General features: G+C 44.5%; 1 protein-coding gene across 1 annotated transcript in view; it reads right to left on the bottom strand.

Moving 5' to 3' along the window:
- Positions 1-6,855: 6,855 nt before the first annotated feature.
- Positions 6,856-15,566, bottom strand: part of CELSR1 (cadherin EGF LAG seven-pass G-type receptor 1) — a 160,859-nt gene continuing 152,148 nt past the window's right edge. Inside the window, exons 29-35 of the mRNA XM_056482024.1 lie at positions 13,953-14,078; positions 13,509-13,645; positions 12,936-13,039; positions 11,972-12,139; positions 10,888-11,130; positions 10,289-10,553; positions 6,856-8,978 (exon numbers count right to left, since the gene is read on the bottom strand). Coding sequence (XP_056337999.1) covers positions 8,954-8,978; positions 10,289-10,553; positions 10,888-11,130; positions 11,972-12,139; positions 12,936-13,039; positions 13,509-13,645; positions 13,953-14,078 — 1,068 coding nt within the window. The 3' untranslated portion in view covers positions 6,856-8,953. The remainder of the gene's footprint in view (positions 8,979-10,288; positions 10,554-10,887; positions 11,131-11,971; positions 12,140-12,935; positions 13,040-13,508; positions 13,646-13,952; positions 14,079-15,566) is intronic.

Below are 15,566 nucleotides of genomic sequence, written 5' to 3'. Positions count from 1 at the left end.
AGGATTTCAGGATCGTGCTGTTTCAGAGTAAAGGATACAATTTCCCCTTCCACCTTTATTCCCAAACCAGAATTTTCGAACCTCTCTTTGTCCAAAAGAGCCCTTTCAGCTTGGAGGCTTCAGCCAGGGAGGGCTGGGGAGGGTCTCTGCTGTCCCTGCTTTGCTCGGGACTGTGTTGGGTTCTGCAGGCACAATGAGCTGCAGGGGGATCTCAGCGCCTCAAACAGCCTCGGGTTTAATTGTAAAAACGCTTTCTCTGCATTTGTAGTATTTACACGCTTTAAAGCATTGAACAAAGTGAAATGATCTGTGATAAATGCGATGATCACACCAAGGTGTGATGTGCCATTTCCAGCTTCAGCACCAGGAGGCACCAGGGCATCACGGCCATCCCTCCCAGCCGTGCTGTTGGGACATGGTGGCAATTAGCACGTCTGTAATTGAGAGTTTTTCCCTTTTGCTTCAGATTTTTGCTGAGCCAATCCATTGGAAGGATTGCCCCTCGGTGGGTTTGCTCACAGCAGGGATAAAGCTGCCCAGGGGTGTCAGCACAGCCGTGGGCAGGCTGAGAGGCAGCACCTTGTAAGAGCCAAACTCTGACTGGGGCTGGGCAGACAGCATGGTACAGGTCAGGCCAGTCATCCCTGGCATCAGGGAAAACACACATTTCTTCTTGGAGTTCAGTCCTGCCCTCTTTCCCTGTGCCAGGCTGTGCAGGTCATTGGTTTCCTGGTCACTCTCAAATTTCATCTGGTTCTTGAATGGGTAAAAAGGAGATTTATTTTTTTTCCTTCTTGAGAATGAGTACCAGATTCTCACACTTTGAATATGGGAGGATGCTGATGAACAGTGACTTTTGGGGTTTTTTAAAGTGTCTTGCTTTTTACTACAGGCATAGTACAGCTACAGAAAGGAGAAAGCAAAAAGTGAATGGACTCTGTGCAGGTTTGCAGCATTCAGAGTAATTTCTTCAATACAAAAGAGCTTCCAACTCGTTCTGCAAGTTTAAGGTCCTAGAAACAATGAAATACATGGACAGATACCCCTTAAACAGACCCTAGAAAGTAATTTTTTTTGGGTGGCTGCTCCACCCTGAACTTTGATAATTCAGTGGCACTTTTCCCATTCAGTAGCACCATCTTTTGCGGAGGCTGCCAGGAAAATACCAGTCTTGTAATTACAGCATTTCAGTCCCTGTGGTGAAAGGCAGCAGACCTACTTCCACTAAGAAGATACATCAAGAGAAAAGTGACCTGACTACTCTGTCCTGGGTTTCTCCAAAAGGGCTGTGGGGGCTCATGACAGAAATTCCCCTGGTGCTTTGCATTCCTGCAGGGCTCCTGGGTTTGTGTCTCTGGGGTTGCATGAGCTGGTGATGCCTGGAAAGGTTGACCTGGAACAGAGACTGGACAGAGCAAAAGGAATAAAGTAGGTATTTATTGAAAGGATACACCTAGGGCAGTGCAAGAGCCCGGATGGATCCTGATCCATCCAAAAGTTTTTACACTTTTAGAAGTTTTGGTTCATCTACATATTGGGGTCAATTGCCCAACCACAGCCCCAGGCTATGAAGTCTCAGCCCCCTGTCTTACCCCCTTCACTTTGCTGTTGTTTCTGCTTTTTGGGTACCAGTTGTCCTTTATTCTGGGAAGGAATTGTTTTGTCTAAACTACCCTGTGAAGAGAACTTACTAACACCTAATGTGAAGTTTCAGAGTTACACACTAAGCAGCAGAGAATCTGAAAAATATAAAAGCTAAAACCCAAGGCATCACTGGATGTGGTCTGCAAGCAGTGTTGGTGGCAGTTCTGGCTGGCAGATGGAACATCTGGGTTGTATCAGAAAACCTTCAAGCTGGACTCCTAGACAAATGGTGAATTCTTCCTTTTCTCCAGGAGTGCCCCTAGGGAGGAAAGAGACTCAAGATGCAAGTAGCACTGACTTTGTGGGAGCCAGCTGCTTCATCCCTCTGTGCATCCAGTTCTCTTTTTATTTCAGTGAAATTTGACCAGAGCAGAGAGGAAGCTCAGCCATGTCCTCGGGGCAGGGAAGATGTGCCATGTGCTCCTCCTCCCCCTGGCAGGTACTGCAGAGATTTCCTCTGTCTGCCTCCCACTCTGCTGTGTTCTCCAGGGCTGATGAACACCAGCCCAGCAGGAAAATCCTGGGCTGTGCCCATTTCTCAGGGCAGCACAGGAGGAGAGACTGAGAGAAAACCAGTGATGGAACATTTCTTCTCTCATTTAAAGACTTCAGCAAAATTTACATCTAAAAAAGGGTAGCACAGAACTCTTTGAAATCTTTGTCTCAAAGGCTGCATCCCCAGCCCTGCTGCAGCTCCTGCCCGGTGGAAAAGCAAACTCAGCTGGTCTGGTGTGGTCTCATTACACTGGATGAGGCTTTGTATGAAAATATAAACATCAAAGAAGGATGGACTGTAAACATAAAATGGACTAGTATGCAAAAATAGGATAACTAGCCATGTAGTATCTGTGGATTTCAGATTGGTGCTGAATTAAAGGTAGTTTTTATTTTAATCTAGTTACTTAACTACTCTTCACACATTTTTATCTCTACTCTCTGAGAGTACACAAAGGACTCTATAGGCCATGTCACACCAACAGCTCCATGGCTCCATAGCAGATTTGCTATATGTAGTAAAACTGTTTGATCAATCTATTACACGTTTGGAAGCTTTCAGGTGTGACTTTTAAATTGAAAAAGCACTTTACATACTACATACTTATTCATGTCTTACACCTACCTTTTAGGGTGAAGGAGATGGCACAAGAAGAATCTGTGAACTGATTAGTAGCCAGGTGCTGATCCTTATTTATGACACAACCATTTCATGGAGCAGAGACTGTCCTCTTGTGGTGTGTCTCCTCTGCACTGCAATGCAACAGTGGTGCTGGAACTCCAGAGCAAGCAGGGGAATTAGATACTGAGAGGAGAGCTGGGACTGATGGGTTTTAAGGTGGCTCCCTGCAAGCTGCCTTCTATCTGAGGCCAGAGGAGAGCATCACTGATGGATCAGGAGAGACATGTAAATACTGTCTGAGCACAATAGATTGATCCAGGGAATTAGAGCAGGCAGCTCTGCTCTGGTGCTTCTTGCCACAACTGCCCAACCTTTAATTACAATGGACTTCCTGTAGCTAATGCTGCTGAGCACCTGCCAAGAAAAGCCAGCCCAGCAGAGGCCAGGCTTGAAGCTCCCATGTTAAACCTCCTAAGAGGCATGTTTAACACAGGTGGAGCTTGCAGGAAATCCCAAGGGATGCCTGGTGTGTCTGTGTATCACCACAGAGGCAAACTAAACACTGTGCAAGAAACAGGAGTGCTTTGTGGCTGCTCTGCTCCAGCAAAGGAACAGCCTTGACAGAAGCCCCTTGGGTTTACCTCAGTTGTGATGGCACTGCCTCTGTCATGGGTCTGCCCACAGGGAAGTGATGCAGACTGGGATGCTGGGGGACCTGCCCTGTCACTGAGAGAGCAAGAAAGAAAGTACACAAGCTGCTTTTGGGCTGTGCTTGGCATAACCTAGATAAGATCAGCCAGGAAGGTGTTTTTCCCAGTGGGGAAAGCTGTGTGTCAGGAGTGCTTTGATGGCAGCTCGGTCCCTCCTGACCACCTGCTCACTCCCACTTGGCCATTTTGTGCCAGCACCATGAACCCTAACCCCTAAAGCCCCTAAGCCAACTGGGCTTTTCCCTGATCCTCTCCATCCCTGAAACCTGTGCAACTGTAAGTGAAGGAGTTAACCATTCTAGGTGTTTCTGTTTGTTTTATTCAGGAAATAAACATGTAATAAAAGGTATTGATTTTTCTCAAAATCAATGCCAGATTTGCTGTTTCCCCTGGAAACTTTGCACTTTGCTGACTCCCAACCACAGCAGCTGCTGCTTTGTACGGGATTCAGTGGGATATTCCTAACCTGAAGGGAATGGATAATTCACAAGGACCTTCTGCTTCAGCTGCCCTGTTTATACATACCCAGGACTTCCCATGCTCACTGTTTCCTTGAGTGTATGAATATCTAACAACAACACAGACCCAACTCTATGTTCTCCACTTGGAAAGCACAATACAGGCTGAACATGCAAACAAGATCATTCAAGATGAACTTCTGAAGGGCTTCCATCAAATGACCAAAAGCAAGAGGTTTTCCTGCACACTAGCCCAAGGGGCTGGTGATTTTGCAAACTGTTGTATCTCTAGAGAGGTAAAGCTCTCTCACAGCACCTCCATGAAGCATCAGTCCACAAGGAAATCAGTTCAAATAAAAACAGTATGTTCAGACTATGCAAAATTTGAGTTTGAAGGATACTCAATTCAGAAGTATCTTTGGGCAGAGGGATGGCAGCAGCAGATGTCTAACCCAGGCAGAAGGGGACACAGCACAGCACAGAGCTCTGGAGGGCTCCTGGGAGCACTTACAAATGCTTTGAAGTATTTAGAAGACAATCATGAATTAACAGGGTCTCTTTGCCACACACACTTCAGATTAATCTCATTTTCTTTAATACAATGCCTGGCACAGTGAATAAAGGAGCAGCAGCAGCAGATGGAACATGTCTTCAGTGAAAGGTTTGATGCTGCCCCACACTATTGTCATACATAAAACACTGTGAGAGCAGCTGACGTTAATCGATATGAGGTAGGTGCAAAACTTGCTTGGCAAGAAAAGAAGTGTTACAAAAGCCCTATTTGGCTTAGTTTTATTTGATAATTTCATTCATGGTTTGAATGATGAAATAAAAGGTAGCTGGTAAAGGCTGCAGATGCTGCCTCTAGGCATCCTCATGGGCAGGACTAAAATCCAAAATGAGCATGAGAAACTGGAGGATGGATACAAAAATCAATAGATTGAAATGGAAAATGAGACCAGTACAAATTGCTTCTTTTAGGGAGAAGTGAGTTGCACTTGTGCAAACAGGAGAATAAAGGCATGGCATAACCTCTGCAGGAGAGGCTGTGAGGCACAAATGCATCCAGAGTGCTCCTGGTGCTGCAGGTGGTGTTGGTGTGACAGTGGTGATATCTCACCAGGGCTGCTGGGGACCTTTCTGTGACCCCCCAGACCTTGGCAGGGGCATCCTCTGCAGCTGAGCGGGCTGTGTGCCCAAGCATGGCATAAAGATTCAGAAAAACTCACTCATCCTCAGAAATGCTATTGCTGGCTACTGGCAATTCTACTGGAATTATTGTTTAGGACTTTTAGACAGATCCCTGAGTATATTTGAATATATTTGAGTATATTGAGTTGTTGAAGTGGCTGGGCTTCATGACTGCTTATGTTACTGCAGCCTTACCATGCCATGCTGCTGCCACTGATGTATTTCTTATGGAACTTTCTTCTACAATTTGCTTAGGCCAAATACCATTGTAAAGATTAGGACAGGAAAAGTGAATGAAATGGAGATTTTTTTGAATTCTTTTTTTTTTTTTTTTGGCGGGGGCAGGCCTAGTGCTTGCATTTTGTGGACTGCTCTGGTCTCTCCTCTCCCTGCCACCACCAAAAAGGCTGTAGCTGACATGGTAATGGGTTGAAGAAGGGCAAGGATGAAGGGTAAAAGGTACAGCAATGTTTCTGCACGTGGAACAGTTACTGCCGTTACAGCTGCCCAGCTGGAAAGAGATTTCTCAGGTGCTCTAGGACAGAGCCTGTCTCTCTCTTTGACCTGGAGAAGGTGACAGAGATGATTCTCACTGCCTGTCCTGCTGCAAGCAGCAAAGGTGTTCATTGTAGGGGACAGGAATGAAGCTGAAGGAAGAGATTTTTCTTGCTGCTTGTGACTGAATCAGGCAGCCCACTGTGCACTAGAAGTTTAAATGGATCCAAAACAACACGAGAGATGTATGAGGGAAATACATGGGCTGCTGGAGGCAGCACAACCCCTCCCTCTGGGAAGACCTGAGCTGCTGAGCTGGGGGCTGTGGACCCTGCTGGGGCCACCTTGCCATGTTATGTGTGGCTGATAATCCTCTTTTTCTAAACATATGCTGCAGGTCACTACTGGAGACAGGATCACAGCCTGGTCTCTGCCTTAACTAACCTGCTTATGTGAAAGCCTCAGGCTTACTGTGCTTCTCCACACAATGGTGAACTAATACTTGAGAAAAACTCAGTGTTCCACCAAATAATGCACTTGCACTATAAAATTAAAACCAGTTTCCCTCTGGGATATTACTTGAGTTTCTTTAGTGTTTTGCCAGAGCTGTTTCCAAACTGAAGATCCTGAAGAATTGATTTTGCTTCTAAATCAGTAGCCAGGCTCTCTCCACCTGGCTTCACACTGGGCAGTTAACACTGAGAAACATTTTGATTTCCAGAAAGCTGACATGACACGTGCAGGTCACTGCTGTGCCTTGTGAGATGCATGAATGAGGACTTGCACAACAGCCTGGAAAGGACTGAGTGAGCAGGACCTTGCCTTGGCCTCAGCTGGTTTGGGAGAGCAAGGACAGAGCCCAGACCGTCCCAGAGGCTCTTGTCACTCCCTGCAGGCTGCAGCCACTCCCCTCAACTGCTCCCACACATCCTTTTCTAAATCTGATGCTTTCCTGGTGATCTGCTTTGCTCCAGGTTAGCAGAGGGCATTTCTCTTCCATGGACTATTTCCCATATCTGAAGAATTCCACAGGTTTGGACTGAAATGCCATGCACATTGTGGCATCCTGTGCCAGTCCAGGGCTCTGGGCTGCATTGCCTGGTTGGTGCTTTACAGCCTCTGCTGCCTCAGTGAGAGGTGGGTACCTGTATTTTCCTGCTCCTGCTAATGCCCAGGAAATGCTATTTGGACTCTCATCTGTGCTGCACTTCAAAATAAACCACCAGAGGAAGAATACAAGTTCAAAAAAATTTCTTAATTTATTGTAAATTCTCCTTTCATCTGTGATGCAATTCCAGTGTTCTGCACATTAATAAATACATTTGTTAAAAAAACAAACAAACTTCCAGTGTCTAATCTGCCATAAAGCTTTTAAAAAGTCATAAAAATAGGTTTTAATTTTTTTGTCATTAATACAACTGACCCTCATTTACTGCAACAATTCTGATCAAAATAAAAACTACCTACATCTCACTGGGACAAAATATACATACACAGATGTAAGAACAACTAGCATGGGTTATACACAATGCCTGAGCACACAGCCAAGTGCCAGACCCTTAAAACATTCAAATATTTTTTTCTGTCAGAAAATGTCAGAGTGTGTTGCATAATTTTTAAAGGAACAGCATCTTTCCTTCCTCTCCCCTTCCAAAGGCCTCCTTGATACTTTGAAAATGCATAAGAATACAATGAAACCGAGAGTACAGTACACAGTTTCTCATCTTTTCTCCAACTCCTGCATTTTATTTAGCCCGATTTTCTTCCCCTTCACACACATTTGCACAAACAATAGCCAATATTTTCCCAGAAGGGCTGCTATGGTGAGCAGGGAGCTCCTGAAAGCCTTGTTGGCAGGCAGCAGGCACAGGCACAGCATTGCCATCCCTGCAGTCAAGTATTCCCACCATGGCAGCCACCGGCTGAGCTCTGCCTTGCACTGCTGGATGCAAACTTTTTCACAGCTTACTCTTCCTCTTTTTGTAAACATTGCAGGAAGGTGAAAACAGCAGACAGGTCACACTTAACTTTCCTAAACTTGTGAAACCAGCACATTTTGTGGGAAACACGAAACCTTAAGCCTTTCATGAACTTTTTGAACTATCAAGAGGAGCAGTGCTTTGTTAAAGAGCTGGGCAGTCAAATCTGCTTTTAAGTCATGTATTTCTGCTTTGATTAGTAATGTGCTGAATCCAATGAGCTAAAAAAGAGAAAAACACCTGAGGCAGACATTGATCCATGGGAGGAGGGCCCTGTCCTTGGGACATGCAGAGTGCTGGTTTGTTGCACAGCCAGACCAGGGTCAAAACCTACCATACAATCACACCAATTATTTTCTTGCTCTTTGTAAGGGAAATACTGATTTGAATTCTTCCAGACAAAGACTGTGTTGAAACCTTACACAAAGACATGTGTAGTCCTGAAGTTCAGTTCCTGAACACTTCAATGCAAAAAAATGAAAAAAATATTGTAGGTTTTAGAAGAGCTTATGAGAAAAACATACTGTGCCCTTATAAGTGTTCCAAAATCTGTTAACAGAACTTATAAATTATAGTCATGGTTTTTAATGTAATCTTTACTGTAGTACATTGAAAACTGCATTGTGTCTGAAGGTGGCTTCCATGCAAACCTCAGTTACTTATCAAACGCCAAATTCAAGTAAAATTGTGCAATGTTCATATAAAAAATATCAAAACATCTTTTTAATTGGTTTCCTATTATCAAATTAAGAAGATCAGTATAAATGTAAAATATACAAAGGAACTTTGTCTTTAGCAACACCATACAAAATATATAAAAGTATCTACACTTTTTATATATATATATATATAAAGGATTTTTTTTTCTTAAGACGACGTGTCCGTAGGGGGGTGGACAGAGATGCTGGCATAGAAACCAAAGGACACTTGTTTAGATATTCCTCCCTAGAGCTCAGAACCCTCAAGGGCTCACGCTGTAGCCATCAAAACTCCACAAGAGACACCTCATAGTGCTTGTCTTTAGGCTCATTGTAGGTCCACTAGGAAACAATGTGTTTTTCCTTGGTTCTCCGCTGGAACAAGCAACCCCTGCAGCACTGTGTGCAGGGTGCACAGGTGTCTGTCCATCACAGTGCATTCCTGTGGCCATCCCCATGTTTTCAGCATGGGTTCCTGTGGGAGGAGTGTACCACACAGAGCCCTTATTGCAAGTGCAGCTGGGAGCAGCCAGGAGTCTGCCAGAAGGTGAAGCCACGTGGGAATGGATGCCCCCTCACCCTCCTCGCCGTGTGGCCGCTCTGATGAAGTCCAAGGCGAGGAGTCGGAACCGTGCAGAGGTGATCACAGTTCCCTGATGGTTCAAATTGAAGTTTCATTACTGCCTCTGTCAGTGAGAAGAAGTGATCATGCAGGCTTAGGGTTAAACAGGCACAGGCAAACCACTCCACCCAAACCCACCTAATTGTTTTTAGTAAGGGCTCATGCTCTGTGAAGTTACCATGCCTTGCCAATCCACTGCTTGCTGTCCTAGAGGGGGAGACCAGCTGGGAGAAACAGTTTCAGGCAGTACACAACAAAAATGTTTTAGAGGAAGTTGTGCAGAGGGCTTGTGTTTGTCTAATGCTTTGCTGAGGATGCAAGGTTCACACACAGATCTTACAAGCTGTTAGAAGCCTGGTGTATCAGATGGATTTGTGCAATCTGTGCAATTTGTGCAATCTCTGCCAACAGCAGAGCTTTCCATGATGCCAAAGCTCTGGAGGTAACACAGTTCCTTAGTACAAGCTAGCGAGTTATTCTCCAGTAACGACTGTGTTACCTGGTAGCAGCTTATTCAGTAATGGCTTATCAAAACATCCATGTTTCCTGGCTAACTAGGATCTATTTCATCAGCCAAATCCCAGCAATCCAAAGATGTGCTTTTGTAGTGAGGTGGGAATGGTCTGTACACCCAACAGGGATATTTACAGCCTGGTGAGACAGTGCCAGATTTAAAGCTGGGTGAGAAATTTTCTCTCAGTTTGGTGAAACAGTAAGACTATTACTCATGCTACTAACAAATGAGACTATATGAATAAAATGCCTGCAGACACTTAACATATGGCTGTTGTCTTAATTTGAAATGCAAAAATTATGATGAGTAATGAGGTTTCTGAGAATTTCCTTTGGCCGAGAGCTTGCTCAGCCTTTTGTCTATGTTTGATTTAGATTACAATGGTAAATTCACACACTGATTGCCATGCAGCAGGTAGGAATCACATGCCTGGTAATTTAGGATCGGTAGCTCGGTTATCTCTCCAGCCTTGGGGTCTCCTGCCTCAGCCATGGCTTCCCTCTGCCCAGATGGACACTGACACCACAGCCTTGTGCCTTTGCCCACCCAATCCTGGCAGGGTGGCAGGGCAGAGTGTGGCTGCTCCTGTCCAAGTGTGCCAGTACCACATCAGCCTGCCAGTTCAGAGCATGCCAGGGTGACCCAGCAGCAGGTGTCTATCACACAACTTGCCCAGGATACCTGTTTTGGCCGTCTCATGGCTGGAACACCACGGCCTGGAGACATGTTATGGGCTGACCATCAAGACAGTCACTGGTGATGGACTCTGGCCAGTCACCAGAGGAAAGTTTAGCTCATGTGTGAGTCTGGGGTTGGAAGGTGAAGGGTGAGAGCACAAGAGGGCATCCCAGGGCACTTACTCTGAGTCTGAGGTGTCAGCATGCCCTGTTCCCACGTGGAGGCTCATGGCCATGCCATTGAGCTGGTCTCGAGACTGCTCCCTCCGGACATTTTTCACTGTGACCCCTGAGTCCGAAGGAGAGCGGAGCCCCTCATTTGTCCCTAGGGAAGTAGTCCTGGATGAGACTGTGCTCTGATTGTAATCCGACAGCTTTTCCCGCAAACGGTTCTTCATATTCTTATCCACCAGTGGGGGAGGGTAGGTAACTTTATTTTTTAAGATGCCTGTTAAGGAAAAGAGGGAATAATAAAAATTTTTAAGTGTATCAGTAATTCCATTTATCAAGCTAAGCACATGCAAGATGTTACATTCTCTATTTGTTACTAAGACTTCTAGTTTGGCACTTCATTTCATCAACAAAAGAAGAGACTTCAGCAACTACCTACTAGTTACTAGTTACTAATTACTACCTACTACTTCCCATGGTGTATCTGGCTACACAAGTTGGAGCCATTTGGAAAGTATTTTTCCCCGACAGAGCTACCTTTTAAACTAATTAATGCTCATTAACCCCCCCAGTCTCCCAATCCAACTGTGAGGCTGGGTTGGCTGTGCTACCTTTCCTCTGTTCCGGCTGCTGGTTATTCTGGTGGGCCAGAGGTCTGTTCTCCTTCTGCTGCCCTTCGTTCTCCTTGTCCTGTGGTGCTTCATTGCTGTGGTTCACCTGGTTTTCCCTGTGAAGCTCTACGTTGACCTTGGTCTCTACTTTGAGTTTCTGTTTCCTACCAGGGTCCTCACCATCGCTGGCTGTTACGCACTCTGTGGGCCAATAGGGTTTCACATGATTGGGAAGGGTATCAACTGCAATGCAAAAAAACACTAGCTCAAAAAACACCTTTGATATGTTCTCTCAACCACTGCCTGGCCTCTGTGGCTGGAGAGGAGCTGTGCCCTTGCTGGACTGCACTGCCCTTGAGGTGTATTAAATAGCCAAAAATTTCACCTGGTAGGATGGCAGGGTGTCCAAACCGCCCCAGAGTGAGGTTGCCAGCTCCATTATGGAGAAGTGTGAGGCAAACCTACCCTCTCAGCTCTCAGGGTCAGAGATCCCTCCTTGGGGAGGTTGGTTTCTGAAGGCTGAGAGCACCCCAGGCACCCTGTGCTGTATCTGTGAAGAGCCACAGCATACAGCCTGGATGTTTGTCATTCAAAGTTGCCTTTCATTATGACAGGATCAACTATGTTTAGAAATGCCTGCATCCTGCCACACAGAAATTATATTAATGGTCAATGATTGCCAACTCTTTAAGTCCAGAGCCTCCCCAACAACAATGCCTTTGTTGCCTGAGGAGGGGCAGGCATTTCTTTCCCCTGCCCTCAAAACACGTGGCTCCTTTCTCCTCTTTTTCATACATGATTTTGCTGGCTTGGTAATGCCATGTCCAAGTGCTTTGGGGACCTGCCTGCAAAGTTCACTCTACCTTAAGGCATTCAGCATTCTGTGTGATTCAGTACTCAGCCACCCCTGTGAACAAGCTCTGAAAGAAGAAAGGTCTCTATGCTGGAAACAACAAGGATCTCTCCAGAAGCAAGGCACAGAGGTAGAGATGCTGCCTCAGTTGCATTGTAGTGGGGCAAATTTATCCCATCTAATCTAAAGCTATTTTAGAGCACCACTGCCCTCCCCTGGCACTGGGGGTACCTTTGGGTGTGCTGTGGAGTGGGCCATGCTCGTTGTTTTTGGATGTAGATGTGTTCCACTGCTTCTCTGTCTCGAGCCCATCTTCCTCGCTGTCAGAGGAATGGGAGGAGGCGTAAGAACTGCTGTGCTCATCGAGGGACAGCTCGCTGTCGGAGTCTGAATCGTGCTCTGCAAATGGGGATGGCAAAACACAGTGCAAGGTAAATAGGCGTTGAACAAATCTACCTGATAAATGCACAAGGAGAAAGGAAAGGCAGGAATCTGGTTCAGACCCTGAGAGGAATGAGCTCTTACATCTGTAAGTGTATATAGGATAAACTCAGAAGGACAGCAGCATAATCACTGGGAAGCACAACCTCTCAGCTTAGCTAGTGGGCAGGATCTTTTACATGTACAGGACATGAGAACAGAGTGGGAACATATTTTTCACTATTTAATATGCAGAGCATTAACCCTATTGGATCTCAATGAACACAACACACTGGCAAAAGAAGATATCTAGAAATACCAAGAATCTGAAATGCACTTAAAAACTGCTACAAGGAAACAAAATTTAATGTCAAGACCAAAATGAAAGAAAAGCAGACAAGAGGCACTTCTCATTTTTTGTACAAACCACAGAGCAGTAAAGGAAAATATTTCCTCAAGGTCTTAAACATTACAATTTCTCCAACTAAAAATCAAGAGCTACAGTACATAATTTGTGAGAAAGGGGACTCCATAAACTGTCAACAGCTGTTAGAACAACAAATAAAAATTAAACCATCACAAGCAGCAAACATATGATACTTCCATTCCAGCATTTCCTTGTAAGGCAGCCATTGCATAGCTTGTTATACCAATGGCATAATGAGAATGAGAACACCTAATAATTCTAATTATTCTTTCTGTTACAGAAGACTTCAAAGAATATGATGAGAAGAAAGTGCACAAATGGGTCAAAGCATTTAGAAATTATTCTTACCATTGGATTTGGATGGATTCCTATGAAAAATGGAGGAATCTGCTTCAGTCTGACCAGCCCTTGCTTGACTTGAGGATCCACTGAGTTTATGAGCAGCCTCATCCCTTTGAGAAGAAAAACAGAGGACAACTTTCTTGGTCACTTCACTGTTCTTAACAACAAAGCAGACATGCAGACAGCTGCAGGGGATGCCAGCCAGCCTGTGCTTGACTGCACAGTCACTTTATGGTGAGACAGAGGTTATCCTGATGTAGCTATCTGCCTTATGCCATATGAATCACACTCTGAAAAAGTCAATGAGCTAAACTGTGCTCCTTGAGACACATCTGAATTAGAACAGGCAAGCAGCACAGCCCACCTAGGTAACATCACTCTTAGGTTAACCACCGAGCTGGTGGAACCCTGCCCCGAAGACACATGCAACAGAAAATGACCAAAGAGAATGACAGTCACATGAAACAGAACTGTTAAGACATAAACCAAGTAGCATTTGAACCAGAGTTCTGATTTCCACAAGAGCAATGAAAAGGGAAAGGCAAGCACCTGAAAGCCATGCACCTGCCACCGGATTACCTGAGAATATAAGCAAGGTAGCTATTGTGGCTCTTGGCTGACCTGACGGTGCTCTCTAGGGAGACAGTGGATTCCCCCATAGTTGTGCGGTACATGTTGGGCTCTTCTATGTACGTGTTGTTACAGTTCAGAGATCGCTGACAGGGGAAAAAAGGACATAAAGCAATAGTGAATGACTCTTCCAGAAGCTCATGTTACCCACAAATGTATTAAGTTTCAAAGAACCAAATGGGTTTTGATACCAGGGAAAAGAATTATTTTCTCTCAAAGATTTAAATTAAAATAAAAATCAAAACTTTCAAGAGATGCCATCAGTAATCTTTGTGCAAGTCACTGAAAGCAATCCTTCAGTTCACTTAACTGCAGATAAGCCACCTATAAGTTTATTTTAGGTAACTTCTACCAGCAAGAGGATGTTTTTTCTCTCAATGTTTTTTTTCTTACAGTTAACAATGTAGCTCTTGTTGCAGTGGAATCATCTGGAAGAGGTTTCTTTCCAGTTAAAGTGTTCTTCAAGTGCTTTCTCACTTCTTTGTTAAATACACAGTGGAAGAAGAAAATGAACAGCCCCTGGATAATTTTAGAGAGAGGAAAATGTAAATGCTTCACTACTACCACATTGCAAATACAGATATTAGAGAATGCCCATTTTGAAACAACCCCTGAATTCTAGTTTGTAGCCCATGACGTTGTATTTCAAATGCAATAAATATTTTCTTTCTTGACTGAAATGGAATTAACTGATCTCCTAACACTTCTGTGCAACTTCTGTGAAAGAAGCCCTTAATACTGTGTCTAAGAGAATTTTAGAAAGCCTTGTGAGATGTGAAGAGGTGCTGGGGGCAGAGAGGTCCCAACTCTTTTGTTGCCTAAGTTCCTTGGTTAAGCAATGCCTCTGGTGGGAAAATCAGTGAAGGCCCCAGGGCTGGACAGTTTCTGGCTGCCAGGAACACACATTAACAGCTTTTGCTGGGGGCAGGGCACACACACGTGTGTGCCTTCAGATGTACTTGCTCTAAGGGAATTAACACAGCTGCCAAATTGTTATCAACTTTGGTTGGACACACAGTATAGAAAAGCCAATACTCACGAAGTTGCAGCTGTACCAACATTATAAGAAGCCTGAATTTCATGATTTCAGCCAAAGCAATTGACTTAGAGTAACTTTAAACTTCAAGCTCACTTTCTTAATGTTCAATCAAATGTGATCTTAGCTGGCTCTAGCACTTTGGGATTATTCATTAATAAAACTCACATAAATGTCTCTTTAAAAATACAAGTTCAAAGAAGGCAGTGATGTGAAATGTCACATACGTCTGTGCCTCTCTGGGCAAGTTTGGAGAATTCTGGCTGCTGACCTTTGTCCCTCTCATCAGGTTTATGTTTAATTTAATTTTATTTTAGATTTGTGGAAGCCTGGTTTTACAGCCTGAGTAGGTGGATTTGTTTCAGAGCACACCAGTTGCAGTGGCAAAAAAATCTTGCTCCAGGCTGACCTATATTGTTGTGCTTCCAGGCCAGTGACAACCATCTCCATCAGGCTTTGTTTTCTGTGTGGCTGCAAGTTGTGGCTGCTGTGCTGCAGCTGAGTGTCCTGCAGCAGCTGTTTTAGTACTGCAGGCACCTACTAGGGCAGTTACTGTCATCCTTGCTCACATTCAATTTGTAACCACATGAAGCTCTGTGACTACTTCCATACCAAGTCTCCTACAAATAACTACTTTTTGCATCTTTAATCAACAGTTGTGTAAAGTGGGACAAGCAACCCAGGAAAATGCAATTCACATTGTATTTGAAAATCCTTATTTGTCTCATTTCTTTGAACAGTAACTTGATTTGTGAAAGCCTTGAAGTTGGAGCCTTTGACTCTTGGTGTGAAATATAGCAGTCTCTCATTTGTGATAGCAACAGAATGACTTAAGAAAGAGCACACAGAACACAGTAACGAAGACTTTGTGTCTAGCAAGACAGAGGTATAACTGCCTACTGTCACAGGTTACTATGGTAGTGCACTTATCTTTAGAATGACTAAAAGTGAGAGAGGTAATTACTTAAAAT

The sequence above is a fragment of the Oenanthe melanoleuca genome, chromosome 1A (genome assembly GCF_029582105.1).
Source record: "Oenanthe melanoleuca isolate GR-GAL-2019-014 chromosome 1A, OMel1.0, whole genome shotgun sequence".
In the NCBI taxonomy this organism is placed as follows: domain Eukaryota; kingdom Metazoa; phylum Chordata; class Aves; order Passeriformes; family Muscicapidae; genus Oenanthe; species Oenanthe melanoleuca.
This window is presented reverse-complemented; position numbering and strand designations above follow the sequence as displayed.